The following is a 23,407-nucleotide window of genomic DNA, read 5'->3' as shown; positions in this document are numbered from 1 at the left end:
TGACTAAAGAAAACATAAAAACAACAAAACTATATTACTCAGCTTCAAGCTAAGTCACAGTATTATAAATAGGCCTTTCCAAGTGACCACGTTTAGTAAGACACTTCCCTCGCTCATCCAGTGCTTTGTCACTAATCAACAATTGAAGCTTTCTCACACATCCATCTTTACCAGGATATACTTCAGTGACCTTAACCAACTTCCATTCATTTCGAGGTGCATTGTCAACTTGCACAATCACTATGTCATTGATTGTTGCATTTCTACGGGTTTTGTGCCATTTTTGTCTCTGTTGCTGGTTCAAGAGATATTCTTTCTTCCATCAAGACCAAAATTCCTTAGCCAAGCATTGCACTTTCCTCCATGTTTTGCGAAAATTTCCCTTCTTTCATATAGACATTATTTAAATATTCAACCAAACAACTGATACTTGACAGCAGTTACAATGACAATTAAATATTTTAGTTTTTATTACACCCATAGCATGCACAGTATGGATAGAGCAGTATACTCTAACACCATCATTCATGACGTGCACATGAATTTAGTGACGCAGAGTTAAGACTTTCATTAGGAATGCATTGTAAAAATAGGTTTTATTCTATTCAACTGCATTATTTTCCATTCCAGGGTCACTGAGGTGAGACGGGATGTGTCTCCACCTACATGTTGCAATGCTGATGCTACAACAAACATGCTGCAGATGAATGACAATCATTCCAGAGTAAACCACAGTTTTGACATCTGTCAACATGTTCGTCTGGTATGTGACGTTACAGAAGGTGTAACGAAGGAGTATCCAATAGACTGAATGAATGGATATGATGTCACAGGCTGTGAATGCTCCAGGATGTAAATACTATGTCAACTACTCAGTCAGTATCATTCATCATACTGCTGGTTCAGCAACAGTGTCTAATGCCACTGTTGTCATGGTCTCAACACAATTTGTACACATATCTAATTTCTCTCATGTTGATATCTTTTTTCTGTGTTAGTTTAATGAAAACAACCATGACTTCAAAGGCAAAAATGTTCAAAGTGTTTTTTAACAGGGAAGAGGCTTAAATTTTACAAGATGAAGATGAAAGTGGAGCTGCTGGTTCAGCTTAACTTAGCCGCTCATTCTCACTGCGTTCACTTTACACAGTATCTTTATTGATGACAAACACAATGATGTTTGCAGCATCTGTAACATCAAGTACGAACTATAAAAAAATATTATTCAGTGCTAAAATGGAGTAAACTCAAGTGGATCAGGATCACGAAAAAATACATTCAAGATACATATAATCAAGACCCGACACTGGACTTTGTCGGATATGCGTTACCTGGAGCTTTCTAGAACTCAGGTAAATGCAGCAGCCTGCTGCTGGATGCATCCACACCCTGATTCACAGACACTTTAACAGTTGATGTTGAGGGAGTGGTGAGACTTAAACGGACAATTAACAAACTTTCATATTGATTCACGAGGTAAACAATTAAAACAGGAGGAGGTGACCTCACGTCAGTCATAAAAGTTATAACCACAAAACATCCTCTAAGGCTCTTTTCTGAATGAGCCGTTTTAATACAGGTAACAGTGATACTAAAGAACAGGAGCTCAACAAGAAGACATTACAAAGTTATCAGTATCTACTCGCTGGTTCTAAGTGAGGTATTTATGAAACTAGGCTGCACCATTAAAAAGAATTTTGGTTTCTAATGTTCATCAAAATACATGTCTGTAGTTTAGTTTCAGTTTACATCTGATGTGCTTGTCTCTCTTACATTTTGAGGTCACTATGAAGATTTGCTGCAAACACATGACTAAGCATTCTTCGTGTTTCAGAGTTTATCCAAGTGAACATAATAAAGTGCACTGTGCATCTAAAGGTACTGACATTGAGCAAAACAGGTCCACAACTCAGTCTGGATGGATGAATACCAACACAACATTTGGCACATTACCATCCTTTGGCAAAGAGAACGGGTAAAAAAGTGTGAATGAAGCTTTAGTCCATCATAGGTCACTCTGTGGTCAGTAGATGTCATCTGTGGTTAAAGCTCCTCATTCAAGAAAGTCCTGCGTCTTTCTCTCCATTCATGCAGCTCATGTTGATCCAAAGCGATTCAAGACAATCAGCAGTTCTTGTACACATATTTGCCAAAGAGCGTCAGCTTCAAGTGAGCTGTGAAAAAGAAAACAGACGTTTTTCTACTGTGCACCTGGAGAAACGCAGCCCAGTGAACGGAAGAGCTTCCTCTGCTGTTTTCAGAGAATGGGTTGTTGACTTGAATGGATGAATGGAGGGATCATTACACGTAGAAATGGGGCTTCTTTTTAATTAAACTAAACCGAAAGCGACACATCGAAATAATTCACTTTTCACTGTGCAGCACGCTTCCAAAATCAGCCCAAGGTAGAAGATAAACCAGATTAATCATCTGCTGTATGTAGGTTTTTCAGTAACCAGGCCTCTTAAATATGTTTAAACCTGCTCCCCAATTACCTAAAAATAAACTGGTTTCCCTGAGTAACCTGGTTACTCGAGTCCACTGTGTCCGTGACTCATTTCACATCTAAGCACCTCCCAGTCATGTTCAAAGTTCGTGTTTACATCAGACTTACATCTTTGTCTTGACAGGATGCTCCACTAAGTAGACCTGACTCCTGCTGGTCCAGTAGGTCTCCCTCTAGCTTCAGGTTTTGCTGGTTTGAATTTAAAGACGCAGGAGAGGAATTGTATAAAGATCTCATCTCCATTAACCACAACAACAACTACTACACATGGACTGGAATAGGTCTGCATGGGGCAGCCCCCTGAAATTATGAAAGACTGACACAACATAAAGCAACAAAGAGGTGTGTTTGTTTCCAACTGACCTTCTGTTCTTCATGCTGTTGTTTATAAAAATATCCACCGAGTCCACCGATCACAGACGTCAGCAGGATGACAGAAAACATGACTGGGATCAAGATGGTCAGACTGGATCGAGCACCTGGTGTGAAATCAGCTAACAGAGATAAAAGCTTCAGCAACTGGAATAAAAAGACACACAAATGTGATCTCGATACACTGAACTGTCTTCTCACCTGTGTCGTCCGTTGAGTCCTTTGGATCTCCAGTTTCATTATGTCCGGGATGAAGTGGTGTCTCTGGTGAAGAGGTTTTAGCAAAGTCCAGATCTAGAAAATAAATATGTAGATTTACAATGAGACTTTAAGTTAAGAATCCTAAACAAGTTTATGTTGCAGCCTGAACCCATAAACAACATGTGGACAAACGTCCTCACCAACAACAAGCTGAACGACTGATTCCTTCACTCTGCTTTGTAACTTGGGGATGAAACATCTGTATCTCCCTGTATCAGCGAGCGTCACGTTGCTGATCTTCAGTGATATGTTTCCATGTTTCAGGTCATCTGTGAACAGACTCGTCCTGCTGACGTACGACGGAAGCTTCATGTCCGTGACTTCTCGTCTGTCCCGGTAGAGGTGGACGTACTCGACCCTGCTCAGCCGGTCTGAGGGATCAGGTTTGAGGTCAGGCTTGGACCACTCCACTGTCAGACCCTCTACATTGAATGGAGGATCCAGGTGGCAGGGCAGGATGACGTCATCATGTGGGGCAGCTCTGATAATCTGAGGGGAACCAATCACCAGAGACTCACCTGGAAAATTGGGGGAAAACTTCAACATGTTGATCTAAATCAGAGTTGTTGACAGTCTGTCAGAAATTTCCCAGTTCATGTCAGAAACTAATCACATTACAATTCAATAAAAAAAACCCCACACATTAATACCAAACTTCCAGGAAGTGTATTAGTGGAACCAACTGCAGACACAGGAACAGTTTCTCTCCAAATGTACTTTCCTCCCAAACAGCTGGATTTACCAGACGTGCAATAATCTATGTTTGGGCGACACCACAACAACACTGCTGTAACGCTCCCCAACCTACAATGACTTTGTACAGTAATATAATCAAATAAACCAAAGCTCAATCTATGTGTTGCCTTGTACTGGGGTGATCCACTCTGGTACTGGAGAGTTTTCCAGCCTCCCAGTCAATGTTAAATACAACTATTTATCTATATTCTTTGGCTTTAAACATGTCATCAGATTCATTTTTTGGTTATTTATTATATGTATTATTTATTATTATATTCAGTTTCTGGTCAGTCCTCTTTATCCGATTTGACTTGTATTTTATAAGTTATCTAAAACGGTTATATAGCTGTCATTAACATAACCATCGTTTTTCTGTGTGTGAACTAACTACAAGATGTACGTGAACGCAACTCATCAACACACAACATCTAAATGTTGTTATTCCCACTTTCTAAACGTCTCCCAGCAGCAGATACACAACAAATGACTCATAACTGTAACAATGTGACGTGTAAATGAACTCATTAGATGAACACTAGCTCATAACTAGCTGGTAATTCTTACCTTTAGCTGAAGAGAAGATGAAAAGGAGCACAACGATAATAAAAGACGAGGACATGGTAAAATAAAAACACTAAGTGAGCTCCTTGAAGTCAGTTTGTATGAAGAAAAGTGAAACTGTGACTCTAGACACAGCTGCCTCCAACCTTATATGTAGGTCTACGTATGTCTAATGAATAAAATCCCCCGCATCGCTTAGTTTTTGTTTTCTTTCGTTTTTCTCCATCTATAATGAAGACGAGTAAAAATAGCAGTAAGAGCTGATATCCAGGTGATTTCTTGCAGTGTGTCAGCAAGAAAATAAACAGCACATCACTAGTTTCTTTTTATTTGCTCGCTTTCAGCAGACTATTAGTCGTGTGGTTGAAATAAATACTTGATCATCATGAGTCATCTACAGTGTGGAAAATATCAGACAGAGCGCGAAAGAGCTGGACTGTTATAGAAACACATTCGTTTGTAATACATTAAAGATGAGCATCAAACAAATAGAAAAAGAAGAGTAGTTTAAATACTCTCTATTGATCTTGTTTCATGGGTTAGATGCCTTTAGCAGAGCTTTATTCCAACACTCTGGACAACAATCGTATTTGTGTGGTCTCTGAAAGAAATATAAAAATCAGCTATGGGTAGAAACAATTATATCTTGTTATCAAGAAGTTTTCTCATAACATTCAGCAGGACTGAACACACACGTTACATGTTTTACATATAACTCCCACAAGATGGAGCCCATAAATTCTCTCAGCTAAAGCAAATGCAAGTCTGCTGAATTAATAAAATCAAGCATGTGAGTAACAAATGGTACAAACCACGACTGAACTCAACCAATACAATCAGAATATATATGTATCAAATTAAAGTGCACTAAAATCTCAAAGTCTCCAAGATGTGCAGGGTACAAAGGATCAAGTAGCCTTAATTGGTCATATTTAGCAGACTGGAGTTCAGTCCTCAGCAGCAGGTCTGATGGGAACATACCATTCATACATGGGAGGCAGAACAGTCCAAGTGACATTGGCCTTTTTTTAACATTGCCTGTATATTAGTTACTATTTGTAGTCTATATTTACCGTCAGTGACTGTTTAACAGGAACCTCAGCATCTCTGTAAATAAAACTTCTCTCCAAAGTGCTGCTCTGAGGCTCTGCTGAACTAAACTTTCTGCCTTTGCATTTCCACTTTGTCCCATAGTTTTCTTCCGAACTTGCTTTATAGTTGGATCTAAAAGGTCTTTATCGGGTTGCAGACTTGGTAGCAGAATTGACTGTTTCTCACTGCAAGAAGTGAAACGTTTCCCTTATAATTCAACATAGCACAGAAAATTCAGTCTGACTCTGGAAATGTTTGTAAATGAAATAATTTATTTATAATACAAAGTAAAAAAGCAGATACATTAGAATCAAACACGGACATCAGTTCAGTTTATTTAGCAACTTGTTTCTAGTGTTTTAACTTAACAGTGGTTTTATTTAAGGCAGACATTTGTCTAGTTGTATAGTACAAATATAAAGTGCACAGGTTTGTAGTAATATTTAAGTATCTTGAATGTATTGGGCAATATTATACTGTAATATACCCAAAATAGAATGTAACACATAAACAGAATAAAAATACACCTGAGATTTTAGCAGCCTAGAGGTCATGTTCAAACTCCTACACTCAATACATTTAACATGAATGAAATACTGTTTCAGTTGTACAGAAATGTACAAATACGACATATATAACTAGTATAGTTGATGATAGATGCCTTGCTCAAAGATACTTTGATTGTCAATTTCAAGAAAATCACACAAACCTGACAAATGCAGCTTAATTTTCATATTTACAGATCACATCTGGTGTTTATTTAGTGAATCATGAGGTTCGTATTCAGCGAGTTTTAATGTCTGTGATCTGTGATCAAATCAGTATTTAAAGATTCTTCCTCTTACACTAGGAACCCACTTCAGTTCAACACAGAATAGTCAGAGTCATGCTCCTTTACTGCACATGGTCACGTTGAGGTCTGGTGAAGCAGCTGTCATCGACCAGCGTGGCTGCAACTAGTCATGACCGATGAATAAGTTCTGCAGCTGTTCCACTGATCTCACGCTGTGGCTTTAGATCTGATCCACTGGATTCCTCGTGCATTTAAGTTTTCAAGTTGTACTGGTCAAAAGCTACTTTCTACTAGCTTCATCAACAGTCTACTGCTGAAACTATCAGCTATATTATTGATTTGTTGAAACTAAAAGAATCTCAACCAGGTTTAACCAACATGTAATGTAGCAATTGGTATCAATTAAATTGAAACCACAACCACAAGATGAACAAATCACACATTAAGGAAAGTTAATGAATGACTAATAAAACAATTCCTTCAGCCTGAAACTGACAGGAACTACATGAATTACTCCTTTAACTGGCAAACACTGCTCCAATGATTGATACTGAATGTTATGTTACACACCACTCCTCGAAACACCTGCTGAAATGGTATTAATGTAGTTTTAATGCCCACCGGTCTCATTGTTTACCTCTGCAGCTCAGATGTGAACTGAAACTCATGCTGTCAAAGTCAGACGAGTCGATCGATCTGTGTAATTAGTTCTACTGATTCTACCTTTACCTGTTCGATAGATCATTAAGGTATAAGCTATTTAGATTTAGTACCACTGAACAGGAGTATTGATAAGCTTACATTTACCGCACATGTAACCATTAGTGTTGGGGTTGTTTGAAAATGTACAATATGAATAATAAAATAAATCACACTGTGTTCAGATTTATTCATAGTATGATTAGCGTAGCTTAGCATAAGGTTAGCTCTGTTTGAAGAGCTGCCATTTAATTTACCCTGAGTTCAAACTGTCTCTGCTTTTCTCAAACAAAAATATTAATGTTCTAAAAGTATTATTAGAGATACAATATTAATCAAATATTTTAGTTTTTATTAAAGCCACAGCAGCATGGATAGAGCAGTATACTCTAACGCCATCATTCATGACGTGCACATGACTTTAGTGACGCAAAATTTAGAGCTTCACTATGAATGGATTGCAAAAATATATTTTTGTTCTGTTCAGTTCTATTCATTATTTTCCATTTCAGAGGCAGTGAGGTGAGACAGGAAGTGTCTCCACCTACATTGTTACTGCTGATGCTACAACAAACATGCTGCAGATGAATGAAAATCTTTCCAGCGCAAACCGCGGTCTTGACATCAGTCAACAAGTTCGTCTGGTATGTGACATTACAGAAGGTGTAACGAAGGTGTATCCAATAGACTGAATGAATGGATATGATGTCACAGGCTGTGAATGCTCCAGGATGTAAATACCACGTGAACTATTAGAAACAAAGTTATAACCACAAAACATCCTCTCAGACTAATTTCTGAATGAGGCGTTTTAATCCTGGTAATGACAAAACTAAAGAACAGGAGCTCAACAAGAAGACATTAGTTATCAGTATCTACAGTACTTGCTAGTTTTAAGTGAGGTAGGCTATTTATGAAACTAGGCTGCACCCTTAAAAAGAATTTTGGTTTCAAATGTCTATCAAAATACATGTCTGTAGTTTAGTTTCAGTTTACATCTGATGTCGTTGTCTCTCTTACATTTTGAGGTCACTGTAAAGATTTGCTGGAAACACATGACTAAGCATTCTTCGTGTTTCAGGGGTTATCCAAGTGAACATAATAAAGTGCACTGTGCAACTAAAAGTTCTGACATTGAGCAAAACAGGTCCACTACTCAGTCTGGATGGATGAATATCAACACAACATTTGGCACATTATCATCCTTTGGCAAAGAGAACAGGTAAAAAAGTGTGAATGAAGCTTTAGTCCATCATAGGTCACTCTGAGCTCAGTAGATGTCATCTGTAGTTAAAACTCCTCATTCAAAAAAGTTCTGCATCTTTCTCCCTATTCACACAGCTCATGTTGATCCAAAGCGATTCAAGACGATCAGCAACTCTTGCACACATATTTGCCAAAGAGCGTCAGCTTCAAGTGAGCTGTGAAAAAGAAAACAGACGTTTTTCCACTGTGCACATGGAGAAACACAGCTGAGTGAACTGATGAGGTGGTCAGAATGGGTTGCTGACTTGAATGGATGAATGGAGGGATCATTACATAAACTAAACCAAAACCAACACATCTAAATAAGTCCCATTTTACTGTGGAGCACACTTCCAAAATCAGCCCAAGGTAGAAGATAAACCAGATTAATCATCTGCTGCATGTATACAAGGTTTTTCAGTAACCAGGCCTCTTAAATGTGTTTAAACCTGTTCCCCAATTAATTAAAAAATTGGTTTCCCTGCGTAACCTGGTTACTTGAGTCCACTATGTTGGTCACTCATTTCACATCCAAGCCCCTCTTATGGTCCCCAGTCATGGTCAAAGTTCCTGTTTACATCAGACTTACATCTTTGTCTTGACAGGATGCTCCACTAAGTAGACCTGACTCCTGCTGGTCCAGTAGGTCTCCCTCTAGCTTCAAGTTTTGCTGGTTTGAATTTAAAGACGCAGGAGAGGAATTGTATAAAGATCTCATCTCCATTAACCACAACAACAACTACTACACGTGGACTGGAAGAGGTCTGCATGGGGCAGCCCCCTGAAATTATGAAAGATTGAAACAACATAAAGCAACAAAGAGGTGTGTTTGTTTCCAACTGACCTTCTATTCTTCATGCTGTCGTTTAAAAAAATATAGAGTCCACCGATCACAGACATCAGCAGGATGACAGAAAACATGACGGGGATCAAGATGGTCAGACTGGATCGAGCACCTGGTGTGAAATCAGCTAACAGAGATAAAAGCTTCAGCAACTGGAATAAAAAGACACACAAATGTGATCTCGATACACTGAACTGTCTTCTCACCTGTGTCGTCCGTTGAGTCCTTTGGATCTCCAGTTTCATTATGTCCGGGATGAAGTGGTGTCTCTGGTGAAGAGGTTTTAGCAAAGTCCAGATCTAGAAAATAAATATGTAGATTTACAATGAGACTTTAAATTAAGAATCCTAAACAAGTTTATGTTGCAGCCTGAACCCATAAACAACATGTGGACAAACGTCCTCACCAACAACAAGCTGAACGACTGATTCCTTCACTCTGCTTTGTAACTTGGGGATGAAACATCTGTATCTTCCTGTATCAGCTACCGTCACGTTGCTGATCTTCAGTGATATGTTTCCATGTTTCAGGTCGTCTGTGAACAGACTCGTCCTGCTGACGTACGACGGAAGCTTCATGTCCGTGACTTCTCGTCTGTCCCGGTAGAGGTGGACGTACTCGACCCGGCTCAGCCGGTCTGAGGGATCTGGTTTGAGGTCAGGCTTGGACCACTCCACTGTCAGACCCTCTACATTGAATGGAGGATCCAGGTGGCAGGGCAGGATGACGTCATCATGTGGGGCAGCTCTGATAATCTGAGGGTAACCAATCACCAGAGACTCACCTGGAAAATTGGGGGAAAACTTCAACATGTTGATCTAAATCAGTGTTGTTGACAGTCTGTCAGAAATTTCCCAGCTCATGTCAGAAACTAATCACATTACAATTCAATAAAAAAAAAAACCCACACACATTAATACCAAACTTCCAGGAAGTGTATTAGTGGAACCAACTGCAGACACAGGAACAGTTTCTCTCCAAATGTACTTTCCTCCCAAACAGCTGGATTTACCAGACGTACAATAATCTGTTTGTTTGGGCAACACCTCAACAACACTGCTGTAACGCTCCCCAACCTACAATGACTTTGTACAGTAATATAATCAAATAAACCAAAGCTCAATCTATGTGTTGCCTTGTACTGGGGTGATCCACTCTGGTACTGGAGAGTTTTCCAGCCTCCCAGGCAATGTTAAATACAACTATTTATCTATATTCTTTGGCTTTAAACATGTCATCAGATTCATTTTTTGGTTATTTATTATATGTATTATTTATTATTATATTCAGTTTCTGGTCAGTCCTCTTTATCCGATTTGACTTGTATTTTATAAGTTATCTAAAACGGTTATATAGCTGTCATTAACATAACCATCGTTTTTCTGTGTGTGAACTAACTACAAGATGTACGTGAACGCAACTCATCAACACACAACATCTAAATGTTGTTATTCCCACTTTCTAAACGTCTCCCAGCAGCAGATACACAACAAATGACTCATAACTGTAACAATGTGACGTGTAAATGAACTCATTAGATTAACACTGGCTCATAACTAGCTGGTAATTCTTACCTTTAGCTGAAGAGAAGATGAAAAGGAGCACAACGATGATAAAAGACGAGGACATGGTAAAATAAAAACACTAAGTGAGCTCCTTGAAGTCAGTTTGTATGAAGAAAAGTGAAACTGTGACTCTAGACACAGCTGCCTCCAACCTTATATGTAGGTCTACGTATGTCTAATGAATAAAATCCCCCGCATCGCTTAGTTTTTGTTTTCTTTCGTTTTTCTCCATCTATAATGAAGACGAGTAAAAATAGCAGTAAGAGCTGATATCCAGGTGATTTCTTGCAGTGTGTCAGCAAGAAAATAAACAGCACATCACTAGTTTCTTTTTATTTGCTCGCTTTCAGCAGACTATTAGTCGTGTGGTTGAAATAAATACTTGATCATCATGAGTCATCTACAGTGTGGAAAATATCAGACAGAGCGCGAAAGAGCTGGACTGTTATAGAAACACATTCGTTTGTAATACATTAAAGATGAGCATCAAACAAATAGAAAAAGAAGAGTAGTTTAAATACTCTCTATTGATCTTGTTTCATGGGTTAGATGCCTTTAGCAGAGCTTTATTCCAACACTCTGGACAACAATCGTATTTGTGTGGTCTCTGAAAGAAATATAAAAATCAGCTATGGGTAGAAACAATTATATCTTGTTATCAAGAAGTTTTCTCATAACATTCAGCAGGACTGAACACACACGTTACATGTTTTACATATAACTCCCACAAGATGGAGCCCATAAATTCTCTCAGCTAAAGCAAATGCAAGTCTGCTGAATTAATAAAATCAAGCATGTGAGTAACAAATGGTACAAACCACGACTGAACTCAACCAATACAATCAGAATATATATGTATCAAATTAAAGTGCACTAAAATCTCAAAGTCTCCAAGATGTGCAGGGTACAAAGGATCAAGTAGCCTTAATTGGTCATATTTAGCAGACTGGAGTTCAGTCCTCAGCAGCAGGTCTGATGGGAACATACCATTCATACATGGGAGGCAGAACAGTCCAAGTGACATTGGCCTTTTTTTAACATTGCCTGTATATTAGTTACTATTTGTAGTCTATATTTACCGTCAGTGACTGTTTAACAGGAACCTCAGCATCTCTGTAAATAAAACTTCTCTCCAAAGTGCTGCTCTGAGGCTCTGCTGAACTAAACTTTCTGCCTTTGCATTTCCACTTTGTCCCATAGTTTTCTTCCGAACTTGCTTTATAGTTGGATCTAAAAGGTCTTTATCGGGTTGCAGACTTGGTAGCAGAATTGACTGTTTCTCACTGCAAGAAGTGAAACGTTTCCCTTATAATTCAACATAGCACAGAAAATTCAGTCTGACTCTGGAAATGTTTGTAAATGAAATAATTTATTTATAATACAAAGTAAAAAAGCAGATACATTAGAATCAAACACGGACATCAGTTCAGTTTATTTAGCAACTTGTTTCTAGTGTTTTAACTTAACAGTGGTTTTATTTAAGGCAGACATTTGTCTAGTTGTATAGTACAAATATAAAGTGCACAGGTTTGTAGTAATATTTAAGTATCTTGAATGTATTGGGCAATATTATACTGTAATATACCCAAAATAGAATGTAACACATAAACAGAATAAAAATACACCTGAGATTTTAGCAGCCTAGAGGTCATGTTCAAACTCCTACACTCAATACATTTAACATGAATGAAATACTGTTTCAGTTGTACAAAAATGTACAAATACGACATATATAACTAGTATAGTTGATGATAGATGCCTTGCTCAAAGATACTTTGATTGTCAATTTCAAGAAAATCACACAAACCTGACAAATGCAGCTTAATTTTCATATTTACAGATCACATCTGGTGTTTATTTAGTGAATCATGAGGTTCGTATTCAGCGAGTTTTAATGTCTGTGATCTGTGATCAAATCAGTATTTAAAGATTCTTCCTCTTACACTAGGAACCCACTTCAGTTCAACACAGAATAGTCAGAGTCATGCTCCTTTACTGCACATGGTCACGTTGAGGTCTGGTGAAGCAGCTGTCATCGACCAGCGTGGCTGCAACTAGTCATGACCGATGAATAAGTTCTGCAGCTTTTCCACTGATCTCACGCTGTGGCTTTAGATCTGATCCACTGGATTCCTCGTGCATTTAAGTTTTCAAGTTGTACTGGTCAAAAGCTACTTTCTACTAGCTTCATCAACAGTCTACTGCTGAAACTATCAGCTATATTATTGATTTGTTGAAACTAAAAGAATCTCAACCAGGTTTAACCAACATGTAATGTAGCAATTGGTATCAATTAAATTGAAACCACAACCACAAGATGAACAAATCACACATTAAGGAAAGTTAATGAATGACTAATAAAACAATTCCTTCAGCCTGAAACTGACAGGAACTACATGAATTACTCCTTTAACTGGCAAACACTGCTCCAATGATTGATACTGAATGTTATGTTACACACCACTCCTCGAAACACCTGCTGAAATGGTATTAATGTAGTTTTAATGCCCACCGGTCTCATTGTTTACCTCTGCAGCTCAGATGTGAACTGAAACTCATGCTGTCAAAGTCAGACGAGTCGATCGATCTGTGTAATTAGTTCTACTGATTCTACCTTTACCTGTTCGATAGATCATTAAGGTATAAGCTATTTAGATTTAGTACCACTGAACAGGAGTATTGATAAGCTTACATTTACCGCACATGTAACCATTAGTGTTGGGGTTGTTTGAAAATGTACAATATGAATAATAAAATAAATCACACTGTGTTCAGATTTATTCATAGTATGATTAGCGTAGCTTAGCATAAGGTTAGCTCTGTTTGAAGAGCTGCCATTTAATTTACCCTGAGTTCAAACTGTCTCTGCTTTTCTCAAACAAAAATATTAATGTTCTAAAAGTATTATTAGAGATACAATATTAATCAAATATTTTAGTTTTTATTAAAGCCACAGCAGCATGGATAGAGCAGTATACTCTAACGCCATCATTCATGACGTGCACATGACTTTAGTGACGCAAAATTTAGAGCTTCACTATGAATGGATTGCAAAAATATATTTTTGTTCTGTTCAGTTCTATTCATTATTTTCCATTTCAGAGGCAGTGAGGTGAGACAGGAAGTGTCTCCACCTACATTGTTACTGCTGATGCTACAACAAACATGCTGCAGATGAATGAAAATCTTTCCAGCGCAAACCGCGGTCTTGACATCAGTCAACAAGTTCGTCTGGTATGTGACATTACAGAAGGTGTAACGAAGGTGTATCCAATAGACTGAATGAATGGATATGATGTCACAGGCTGTGAATGCTCCAGGATGTAAATACCACGTGAACTATTAGAAACAAAGTTATAACCACAAAACATCCTCTCAGACTAATTTCTGAATGAGGCGTTTTAATCCTGGTAATGACAAAACTAAAGAACAGGAGCTCAACAAGAAGACATTAGTTATCAGTATCTACAGTACTTGCTAGTTTTAAGTGAGGTAGGCTATTTATGAAACTAGGCTGCACCCTTAAAAAGAATTTTGGTTTCAAATGTCTATCAAAATACATGTCTGTAGTTTAGTTTCAGTTTACATCTGATGTCGTTGTCTCTCTTACATTTTGAGGTCACTGTAAAGATTTGCTGGAAACACATGACTAAGCATTCTTCGTGTTTCAGGGGTTATCCAAGTGAACATAATAAAGTGCACTGTGCAACTAAAAGTTCTGACATTGAGCAAAACAGGTCCACTACTCAGTCTGGATGGATGAATATCAACACAACATTTGGCACATTATCATCCTTTGGCAAAGAGAACGGGTAAAAAAGTGTGAATGAAGCTTTAGTCCATCATAGGTCACTCTGAGCTCAGTAGATGTCATCTGTAGTTAAAACTCCTCATTCAAAAAAGTTCTGCATCTTTCTCCCTATTCACACAGCTCATGTTGATCCAAAGCGATTCAAGACGATCAGCAACTCTTGCACACATATTTGCCAAAGAGCGTCAGCTTCAAGTGAGCTGTGAAAAAGAAAACAGACGTTTTTCCACTGTGCACATGGAGAAACACAGCTGAGTGAACTGATGAGGTGGTCAGAATGGGTTGCTGACTTGAATGGATGAATGGAGGGATCATTACATAAACTAAACCAAAACCAACACATCTAAATAAGTCCCATTTTACTGTGGAGCACACTTCCAAAATCAGCCCAAGGTAGAAGATAAACCAGATTAATCATCTGCTGCATGTATACAAGGTTTTTCAGTAACCAGGCCTCTTAAATGTGTTTAAACCTGTTCCCCAATTAATTAAAAAATTGGTTTCCCTGCGTAACCTGGTTACTTGAGTCCACTATGTTGGTCACTCATTTCACATCTAAGCCCCTCTTATGGTCCCCAGTCATGGTCAAAGTTCCTGTTTACATCAGACTTACATCTTTGTCTTGACAGGATGCTCCACTAAGTAGACCTGACTCCTGCTGGTCCAGTAGGTCTCCCTCTAGCTTCAAGTTTTGCTGGTTTGAATTTAAAGACGCAGGAGAGGAATTGTATAAAGATCTCATCTCCATTAACCACAACAACAACTACTACACATGGACTGGAAGAGGTCTGCATGGGGCAGCCCCCTGAAATTATGAAAGATTGAAACAACATAAAGCAACAAAGAGGTGTGTTTGTTTCCAACTGACCTTCTATTCTTCATGCTGTCGTTTAAAAAAATATAGAGTCCACCGATCACAGACATCAGCAGGATGACAGAAAACATGACGGGGATCAAGATGGTCAGACTGGATCGAGCACCTGGTGTGAAATCAGCTAACAGAGATAAAAGCTTCAGCAACTGGAATAAAAAGACACACAAATGTGATCTCGATACACTGAACTGTCTTCTCACCTGTGTCGTCCGTTGAGTCCTTTGGATCTCCAGTTTCATTATGTCCGGGATGAAGTGGTGTCTCTGGTGAAGAGGTTTTAGCAAAGTCCGGATCTAGAAAATAAATATGTAGATTTACAATGAGACTTTAAGTTAAGAATCCTAAACAAGTTTATGTTGCAGCCTGAACCCATAAACAACATGTGGACAAACGTCCTCACCAACAACAAGCTGAACGACTGATTCCTTCACTCTGCTTTGTAACTTGGGGATGAAACATCTGTATCTTCCTGTATCAGCTACCGTCACGTTGCTGATCTTCAGTGATATGTTTCCATGTTTCAGGTCGTCTGTGAACAGACTCGTCCTGCTGACGTACGACGGAAGCTTCATGTCCGTGACTTCTCGTCTGTCCCGGTAGAGGTGGACGTACTCGACCCTGCTCAGCCGGTCTGAGGGATCTGGTTTGAGGTCAGGCTTGGACCACTCCACTGTCAGACCCTCTACGTTGAATGGAGGATCCAGGTGGCAGGGCAGGATGACGTCATCATGTGGGGCAGCTCTGATAATCTGAGGGGAACCAATCACCAGAGACTCACCTGGAAAATTGGGGGAAAACTTCAACATGTTGATCTAAATCAGAGTTGTTGACAGTCTGTCAGAAATTTCCCAGCTCATGTCAGAAACTAATCACATTACAATTCAATAAAAAAAAAACCCCCACATTAATATCAAACTTCCAGGAAGTGTATTAGTGGAACCAACTGCAGACACAGGAACAGTTTCTCTCCAAATGTACTTTCCTCCCAAACAGCTGGATTTACCAGACGTGCAATAATCTATGTTTGGGCGACACCACAACAACACTGCTCTCCCGCCCCCCCAACCTACAATGACTTTGTACAGTAATATAATCAAATAAACCAAAGCTCAATCTATGTGTTGCCTTGTACTGGGGTGATCCACTCTGGTACTGGAGAGTTTTCCAGCCTCCCAGGCAATGTTAAATACAAATATTTATCTATATTCTTTGGCTTTAAACATGTCATCAGATTCATTTTTTGCTTATTTATTATATGTATTATTTATTATTATATTCAGTTTCTGGTCAATGACTCATAACTGTGACAATGTGACGTGTAAATGAACTCATTAGATTAACACTGGCTCATAACTAGCTGGTAATTCTTACCTTTAGCTGAAGAGAAGATGAAAAGGAGCACAACGATGATAAAATACGAGGACATGGTAAAATAAAAACACTAAGTGAGCTCCTTAAAGTCAGTTTGTATGAAGGAAAGTGAAACTCTGACTCTGAACAGTTGCTATAAATACTTCAGATCCCACCCCCTGTCCAATCTTCAACCTTCATGTATAATGAATAAAACCCCCTCGCTCGCTTTGTTTTTGTTTTGTTTTGCTGGATTAAGGTGAGAAAACCGTATTGGTAAAGCAGGGGGGTTTCCACCAGGTGGTGCAAACAGTGTAACATCAGTCATGTTTAAATCGACACTGACTGATTAGATAAAGATTCAAGATTCAAAAAACTTTATTGATCCCAGAGGGAAATTGTTTTGCCTCATTACCATTGTTCTCAAAACAGACAGAAAGAAAAGGAACCACAACCAGGAAAGATCCAAACAGCACATTACTCGTTTCTTTCCACTTCCTCTCTCTCAGTTAACTTTTAGCCGTGTGACTGAAATAAAAACTTACTTATGAGTCATCTGGAAAACACCGATCAGAGGAGGAATGAGCTGGACTGTTCCAGAAACACATTCATCCTCAATACATTAGTATGTGAGTAACAAATGGTACAAACCACAACTCAACTCAACTGTATCAAGTTACACTGCTGTGACGAATAACGAAAAGATAAAATATCAATAACAGAAACATGATTATACCTAACAAAGTATAATGATCGACTTACTGTTCGATGGACGCACTATAATAAGGCTCAGCCCTCAGCAGCAGGTCTGATGGGAACATACCATTCATAGAGGGGGGGCAGAACAGTCCAAGTGTCATTGGCCGCAGTAGGGAACATCTTTCTTTCTGTGATCAGTCGTCCCATAGTTTTCTTCCTAACTTGCTTTATACTTTGATCTAAAAGGTCTTTATCAGATTCCAGACTTAGTAGACGAACTGACTGTTTCCCACTTCATGAAGTTAACTGTTTCCTTTATGATTCAACATGGCACAGAAAATTCAGTCTGACTCTGGAAATGTTTGTTAATTAAATAATTTATTTATAATACAAAGCAAAAAAGCAGATACATTAGAATCAAACACGGACATCAGTTCAGTTTATTTAGCAACTTGTTTCTAGTGTTTTAACTTAACAGTGGTTTTATTTAAGGCAGACATTTGTCTAGTTGTATAGTACAAATATAAAGTGCACAAGTTTGTAGTAATATTTAAGTATCTTTAATGTATTGGACATTGGAACATTATACTGTAATGTACCAAAAGTAGAATGCAACACATAGACCTGAGATTTTAGCAGCCTAGAGGTCATGTTCAAACTCATACACTCAATACATTTAACATGAATGAAATACTGTTTCAACTGTACAGAAATGTACAAATACGACATATATAACTAGTATAGTTGATGATAGATGCCTTGCTCAAAGATACTTTGATAATCAATTTCAAGAAAATCACACAAACCGGACAAATGCAGCTTAATTTCTATATTTACAGATCACATCTGGTGTTTGTTCAGTGAACCATGAGGTTCGTATTCAGCAAGGTTTAATGTCTGTGATCTGTATCAACCCACTTGAGTTCAACACAGAATAGTCAGAGTCATGCTCCTTTCCTGCACACGGTCACGTTGAGGTCTGGTGAAGCAGGCTGCAATTAGTTGTGACCAATGAATAAGTTCTGCAGCTGTTCTACTGATCCAACGCTGTGGCTTTAGATCTGATTCACTGGATTCCTAGATCATTTTTCACCGAACTTTAGCTTCATGTGAGCTGTGGATAAATAAAATAATGTTACTTCGCAGCACAGTTAAATATAATAGTTTTACTGTACATATGAAACAGAAACCTGCAGCTGTGCTGTATGTACTTCAGAATAAACTAAATGTGCAGGTGACTGACTGCAAAGTTGCTTCTTATCTCGAGCCCAGTGAAGTAGCTGTGGGCCGAAGAGACTCTTCAGATGCAAAATAGTTCAATTTATTCCATGTTTGTATTGATATGACATCTTTACTCACTTGCACTTTGGATAAACTGATTATTTTTACAGCTGAAGAAATTACAACAAGTGGGAAACGTTCATGTTTTCATCAGACTTACCTCTTTCTCTTCGGCAGCACTCTGCTGATCTGACTCGTGCTGCTCCAGCGTGTCTCCCTGTGGCTGCTTTGAACACTGATTTCATCTCCATTAACGATCATCAATGTGTCGTTGAGCAAGGCATCTAGACTAGAGTTGAATTACTGTGGGTGGATTCATTCTTCAGATCCTAGATGAACAATGAAGTTTAACATAAAGACACTTTATGTTAAAGAGTCTGAATATTTACACAGCAAGACGTGACGGTGTGTTCTGTTTATCTGTAACGTACGTCTTTACATAGCCGCTTATAAAAATAAGCGCCGACTCCACCAAGCAGCAGGACAAAGAAAACCAGAAGTGGCACCCAGATTCTCATCCGGTCTCGACCACCTGATGTGAAATAAAAACGCAACCAAAATATGTGGAATAAAAGTTACACAAAGACGAGAACAAACACTTTTTTTTGTTAAATCCACTGTATAAAAGTGCAGAAGACTTGTCTTCACCTTTAACTTCTGTCCTGACCTCTGGATCTGGGGTTCGAAGATCTGAGGGATCCAGCGGTGTCTCTGTTGTTGAGGTTTTAATTAAATCTGGATCTAGGAAAAGTAAGATGTTGACAAAATGAGTCAAAGTTCAAAGGACAGCTGATTTTTAGTTGATTTCACTTCTAATTTTAATATTTCTGGATTCATAAACAACACGTGGACAAAAGTCCTCACCAACAACGAGCTGAACGACTGATTCCTTCACTCTGCTCTTTAACTTGGGGATGAAACATCTGTATCTCCCGGTATCAGCGAGCGTCACGTTGCTGATCTTCAGTGATATGTTTCCATGTTTCAGATCATGTGTGAACAGACTCGTCCTGCTGACGTACGACGGAAGCTTCATGTCCGTGACTTCTCGTCTGTCCCGGTAGAGGTGCACGTACTCGACCCGGCTCAGCCGGTCTGCAGGATCAGGTTTGAGGTCAGGCTTGGACCACTCCACTGTCAGACCCTCTACATTGAATGGAGGATCCAGGTGGCAGGGCAGGATGACGTCATCATGTGGGGCAGCTATGATTGGCTGATGTGAACCAATCACCAGTGACTCACCTGGAAAATTAGGGGCAAATTAAAAACTTCTTTTGTAGACTGAAGAAAAGCTGTTATACCCGTCTCCATTTTATTTTGTAGGCAAACAAATGTGGTTTTCTGGGGGGTTCCTGGATTTAAGAAAAGTTTTCAAGTTGCACTGTTCAAAATATGAAGGATATCAGTGAACAGCAGGTAGATCGTATATTACATGCTAAATTTTTCAGCAGGTTTTTACCTAAATCATATATCATTATGATTATTACAATAATCATTAATTACATTACTACAGCAGGATAGACATAAAACTCTTTGGATTCAATTCAATTTATCTTATTTAAAGATTTATATATACAAACAGATATTGTATTAATTCTATATTTAACCCAATATTATAAAAGGTTCACATCAAATACAGTAAACCTTTATTTTGAAATAGATCTGATTAATCTGAATACAAAGGTTTAATACGCCCACGTTGGACTGAGGGTCTTACATACAGTAAGAGCAGTTAAAGGTTCAGTTGAGTCACTGGTGCTTATCAAAGTGGGCATTATACCATAATTAGCATAAACGGTTATACGCTTATCTGGAAGTTGAGTCATGGCAACTGGACTTTCTTCTTGTTAGACTGAAACTTTTTGATACTTATGTGTGTGCAAATAGGTCAATGAGACGCAGTGTAAAAGCGTCTTGAATGTAGAAAAGTGCTATATAAGTGCAGACTATTTACCATCTACTCATCCAAGTAGCTTCTTCAGTTGGAAGATAGTTGGTTGGTCCACTTTGGTTTCACCTGGTTTCATCCTGTGCTATGGCTGTTTGGTTTCTCCAGTGTACAGATTCTTCACTGCACTGGACCACATAAACTACATTGCTCATTTTGTGTTTTGGAGTCCGGTCTTTGTGGTGGACGAGTTCCTGTCTGAGTGTGTTGGTGGGTTTGAAGTGGACAGGTATGCTGTGTTTTCTGAAAATCCTTTTCAGTTTCTCTGAAACCCCAGCCATGTATGTATGTATGCTGTAGTGGGTGAGGTGAGTCAAACAACAGGTGCTGGTCAGTGTGGGTGGGTTTCCTGTAAACCTCTGCCTGACCTAATGATGACCGCACAGTCCAGCAAGGCCAAACAGTTGTTTGAATCACAAGGGAGGTCACCAAAGAGTATGATTGGCCTTCCTGGACTATGTGGTCATCATTGGGTCAGAAGGCAGACTGGAAATAGAGGTTTTGAGTAACCCCCCCCCCCCCCCCCCCCCCAAACTAGGAGTCATCAGGACTTTCAACCATAGAGCGCAAAACACCCCAACCTCCACAGAAGCCCCCAAATTCGAAGACAGGCATCTGAAGACAGTTCTCAGGACCAGGGCCTTCTACAAGGCAGAATCCTTGAAAAAGGACAAGGGAACAGTCGGAGTCCCAGGTCCAACACAAAAACCTGGTCATACTTTACATGACTGAGGTTTCAAAGTAGCTGAAAAGGATTTTCAGAAAACAAAGCATACCTTCATCTTAAGAACAAAGGACACTTGTTTGGGGACAGCGACGTCCACATATTGGACAAAGAAGACAAGTGCTAAGTGCGGTTGGGAAGAGATTGTAACCATTACATCCTCCCTGTCCTTTGTTTTCACCTAAGGAGCCTATTCAGGCCAAGGGGTGAAGTAAAACCAAACCTGGAGCCTACATTTGTGGGCTATAATTAACTGTCTTCAGACTGAAGAAGCTACTTGGATGAGTAGAGAAACATTTCAACCTAACAAAGGAAGTCCAGTTGCCACGACTCAACTTCCAGAATCTTCACAGACAGTTGTATGCTTCTCTTTTATCAGCGTTCGGTAGTTGATGGTGGGATGTAAAAGATTTTAACAAGGATGTTACAAGGATGAACAAAGGATGTTACCATCATCTCAATCATCGTCTGACTACTGAGGAAATGGCCAGGTTTGTCTGCCACGTCAGTACAATAGTTGTTGTCTTAAATAAACATACGTCTGGTTGCTTCTGTGAGACAGGTATTAAATCATCCAGTTGAGTCAACAGAGGGGATTCACACAGAAAACTAAGTCACGTGGTCACTGCCAGAACATGTTTCAATAATTAATTAAACATCAAATTAATTAAACAGCAAAAAAACACAAATATCTGAGAATAGCACGATGAATATTAACTAAATCTACTGGACAGCTAATATATTCTTCCGTCTATTGTATGTAATTGTATTTGGTTGTATATTCGAGGTGATGTAGCTTCCGAGCTAGACAAAAGAGTCAGACAAAGAGATTCTTCCAGCTACAGAACTTGCCTGAGAAGTCTCGTGTTTTAAAGTTTACTTCTGCATCGGCGCAATTCATTAACATTTATCAGTACATCAAATAACAATTAGTAAATAAAGGATGTAAATGGCAAATTCGGCGTAGTTCTTTTTCCAGTATATAAACATAAAGGGTTATAAAAACCGGACTCGGGAATCTGGCAACAAAGGATCTGGACTATATCGATACAGAGTTCAGTTATTAGATATATGAAAGTTACAGTTTACAAACACTGAACATGATTTGTACAAATTATCTGTTCCACTACATCTGAACAGCTCAGCGTTAACATCAAAGGAAACAAGTTAATAGAAAGATTTAAAGGTTTACCTTTAACTGGAGAACAAGCGAAGAAAGACGAGAAGAGGATAAAAGTCCACAGAGGAAAAGTGTAAATCAACTCCATCATATGGATTTTAAACAGAATAAAGACAGAAAAACACACACGTGTCTCAGTTTGGCTGGAATTGAATGAGTCTGCGGACAGACTGGCTTTATACCCGCCCACTGTGGCGTCATAGGAGGCGTGGTCAACACACTGAAACCCCATAATAGCACAGATGTGTAGTGTCTGTCAGCTGTCCCACTACAGGGGGGGGGGTCAAAAAGTATTTCATTATCATGAATGAATAAATAAATAATAATAAAGACTAAAACGAAAAAAACAAAAACACATAAACACACACACAGTGAAGTAAAGTAAAGTTTGAAAAGATTCCTCATGGTTATCATCAATATATTCTGATTTATTGCTGTGACTGTATTCAGTAATGCCAATTTACTTAAACAGTAAAACAGTCTTAAGTGTAACTTGTCGTGGTGTCATTACTTAGTAGAAGGAGAAGAAAGACACAAAGCAGCAAACATCAACAGAACAACTTAAAGCAATACAAAAACTACAAAGAAGATAACTAGATTATTAAAGTAGCTTCATTGTCTATTTTTATCATTTGCTTATTCACATGTGACTTCCTTTTTTTTCCTAAACTATATAACAGCATGTGAGGAGCATCACAGGTTACATGACTCAACAGCATGACTCATCTGTTTTAGGTGTTAGTTGGGTGCAATTCAACATAATCACGATGAACTTGCTTGTTTCAAAACATAGAAATTGGGGCATTTACCTTTCCACTTCATTAATGTTTTCATGTGTCAAAAGTAGAGTACCATCTCATACAG

At 38.7% G+C, this 23,407-nt stretch overlaps 4 protein-coding genes and 1 long non-coding RNA gene across 9 annotated transcripts; all 5 read right to left on the bottom strand.

Annotated features, from left to right (window-relative positions):
- Positions 1-1,701: 1,701 nt before the first annotated feature.
- LOC113168732 (myelin-oligodendrocyte glycoprotein-like) lies at positions 1,702-4,537 on the bottom strand. 3 transcript variants are annotated; one of them, XM_026369767.1, is made up of 6 exons: positions 4,442-4,537; positions 3,280-3,657; positions 3,080-3,172; positions 2,870-3,000; positions 2,615-2,695; positions 1,702-2,174 (listed from the first exon to the last, which is right to left on the bottom strand). In XM_026369767.1, exons 1-6 carry the CDS (start codon positions 4,494-4,496, stop codon positions 2,166-2,168), a joined length of 747 nt encoding a protein of 248 aa, XP_026225552.1. In that variant the 5' UTR covers positions 4,497-4,537; the 3' UTR covers positions 1,702-2,165. The 3 variants fall into 3 exon arrangements, with proteins under 3 accessions (XP_026225552.1, XP_026225551.1, XP_026225553.1); XM_026369766.1 differs by having other exon boundaries at positions 1,702-2,695; XM_026369768.1 differs by having other exon boundaries at positions 1,702-2,695; positions 2,870-2,985.
- A 1,279-nt stretch (positions 4,538-5,816) lies between these two features.
- LOC113168116 (myelin-oligodendrocyte glycoprotein-like) lies at positions 5,817-10,772 on the bottom strand. 3 transcript variants are annotated; one of them, XM_026369121.1, is made up of 6 exons: positions 10,686-10,772; positions 9,518-9,895; positions 9,318-9,410; positions 9,112-9,238; positions 8,857-8,937; positions 5,817-8,443 (listed from the first exon to the last, which is right to left on the bottom strand). In XM_026369121.1, the coding sequence occupies exons 1-5, from the start codon at positions 10,738-10,740 to the stop codon at positions 8,928-8,930; spliced, it is 663 nt and encodes a 220-aa protein (XP_026224906.1). In that variant the 5' UTR covers positions 10,741-10,772; the 3' UTR covers positions 5,817-8,443; positions 8,857-8,927. The 3 variants fall into 3 exon arrangements, with proteins under 3 accessions (XP_026224906.1, XP_026224907.1, XP_026224908.1); XM_026369122.1 differs by having other exon boundaries at positions 9,112-9,223; XM_026369123.1 differs by lacking the exon at positions 10,686-10,772 and having other exon boundaries at positions 9,518-10,001.
- A 1,288-nt stretch (positions 10,773-12,060) lies between these two features.
- On the bottom strand, positions 12,061-15,650 carry LOC113168122. The gene is made up of 4 exons (XR_003299341.1): positions 15,562-15,650; positions 15,356-15,482; positions 15,101-15,181; positions 12,061-14,687 (listed from the first exon to the last, which is right to left on the bottom strand). It is a non-coding gene; the product is annotated as an uncharacterized LOC113168122 (long non-coding RNA).
- Positions 15,651-15,702: 52 nt separating this feature from the next.
- On the bottom strand, positions 15,703-16,903 carry LOC113168350 (myelin-oligodendrocyte glycoprotein-like). Its single transcript, XM_026369368.1, has 2 exons — positions 16,733-16,903; positions 15,703-16,139 (listed from the first exon to the last, which is right to left on the bottom strand). Exons 1-2 carry the CDS (start codon positions 16,785-16,787, stop codon positions 15,703-15,705), a joined length of 492 nt encoding a protein of 163 aa, XP_026225153.1. The 5' UTR covers positions 16,788-16,903.
- An 866-nt stretch (positions 16,904-17,769) lies between these two features.
- Positions 17,770-22,806, bottom strand: LOC113168106. Its single transcript, XM_026369111.1, has 6 exons — positions 22,556-22,806; positions 19,556-19,933; positions 19,340-19,432; positions 19,123-19,223; positions 18,852-19,020; positions 17,770-18,524 (listed from the first exon to the last, which is right to left on the bottom strand). Exons 1-5 carry the CDS (start codon positions 22,773-22,775, stop codon positions 18,976-18,978), a joined length of 837 nt encoding a protein of 278 aa, XP_026224896.1. The 5' UTR covers positions 22,776-22,806; the 3' UTR covers positions 17,770-18,524; positions 18,852-18,975.
- Between the last annotated feature and the right edge of the window lie 601 nt (positions 22,807-23,407).

The sequence above is a fragment of the Anabas testudineus genome, chromosome 18 (genome assembly GCF_900324465.2).
Source record: "Anabas testudineus chromosome 18, fAnaTes1.2, whole genome shotgun sequence".
Taxonomy (NCBI): domain Eukaryota; kingdom Metazoa; phylum Chordata; class Actinopteri; order Anabantiformes; family Anabantidae; genus Anabas; species Anabas testudineus.
Note: the sequence above shows the minus strand (reverse complement) of the source record. Positions and strands in the feature narration are given on the sequence as shown.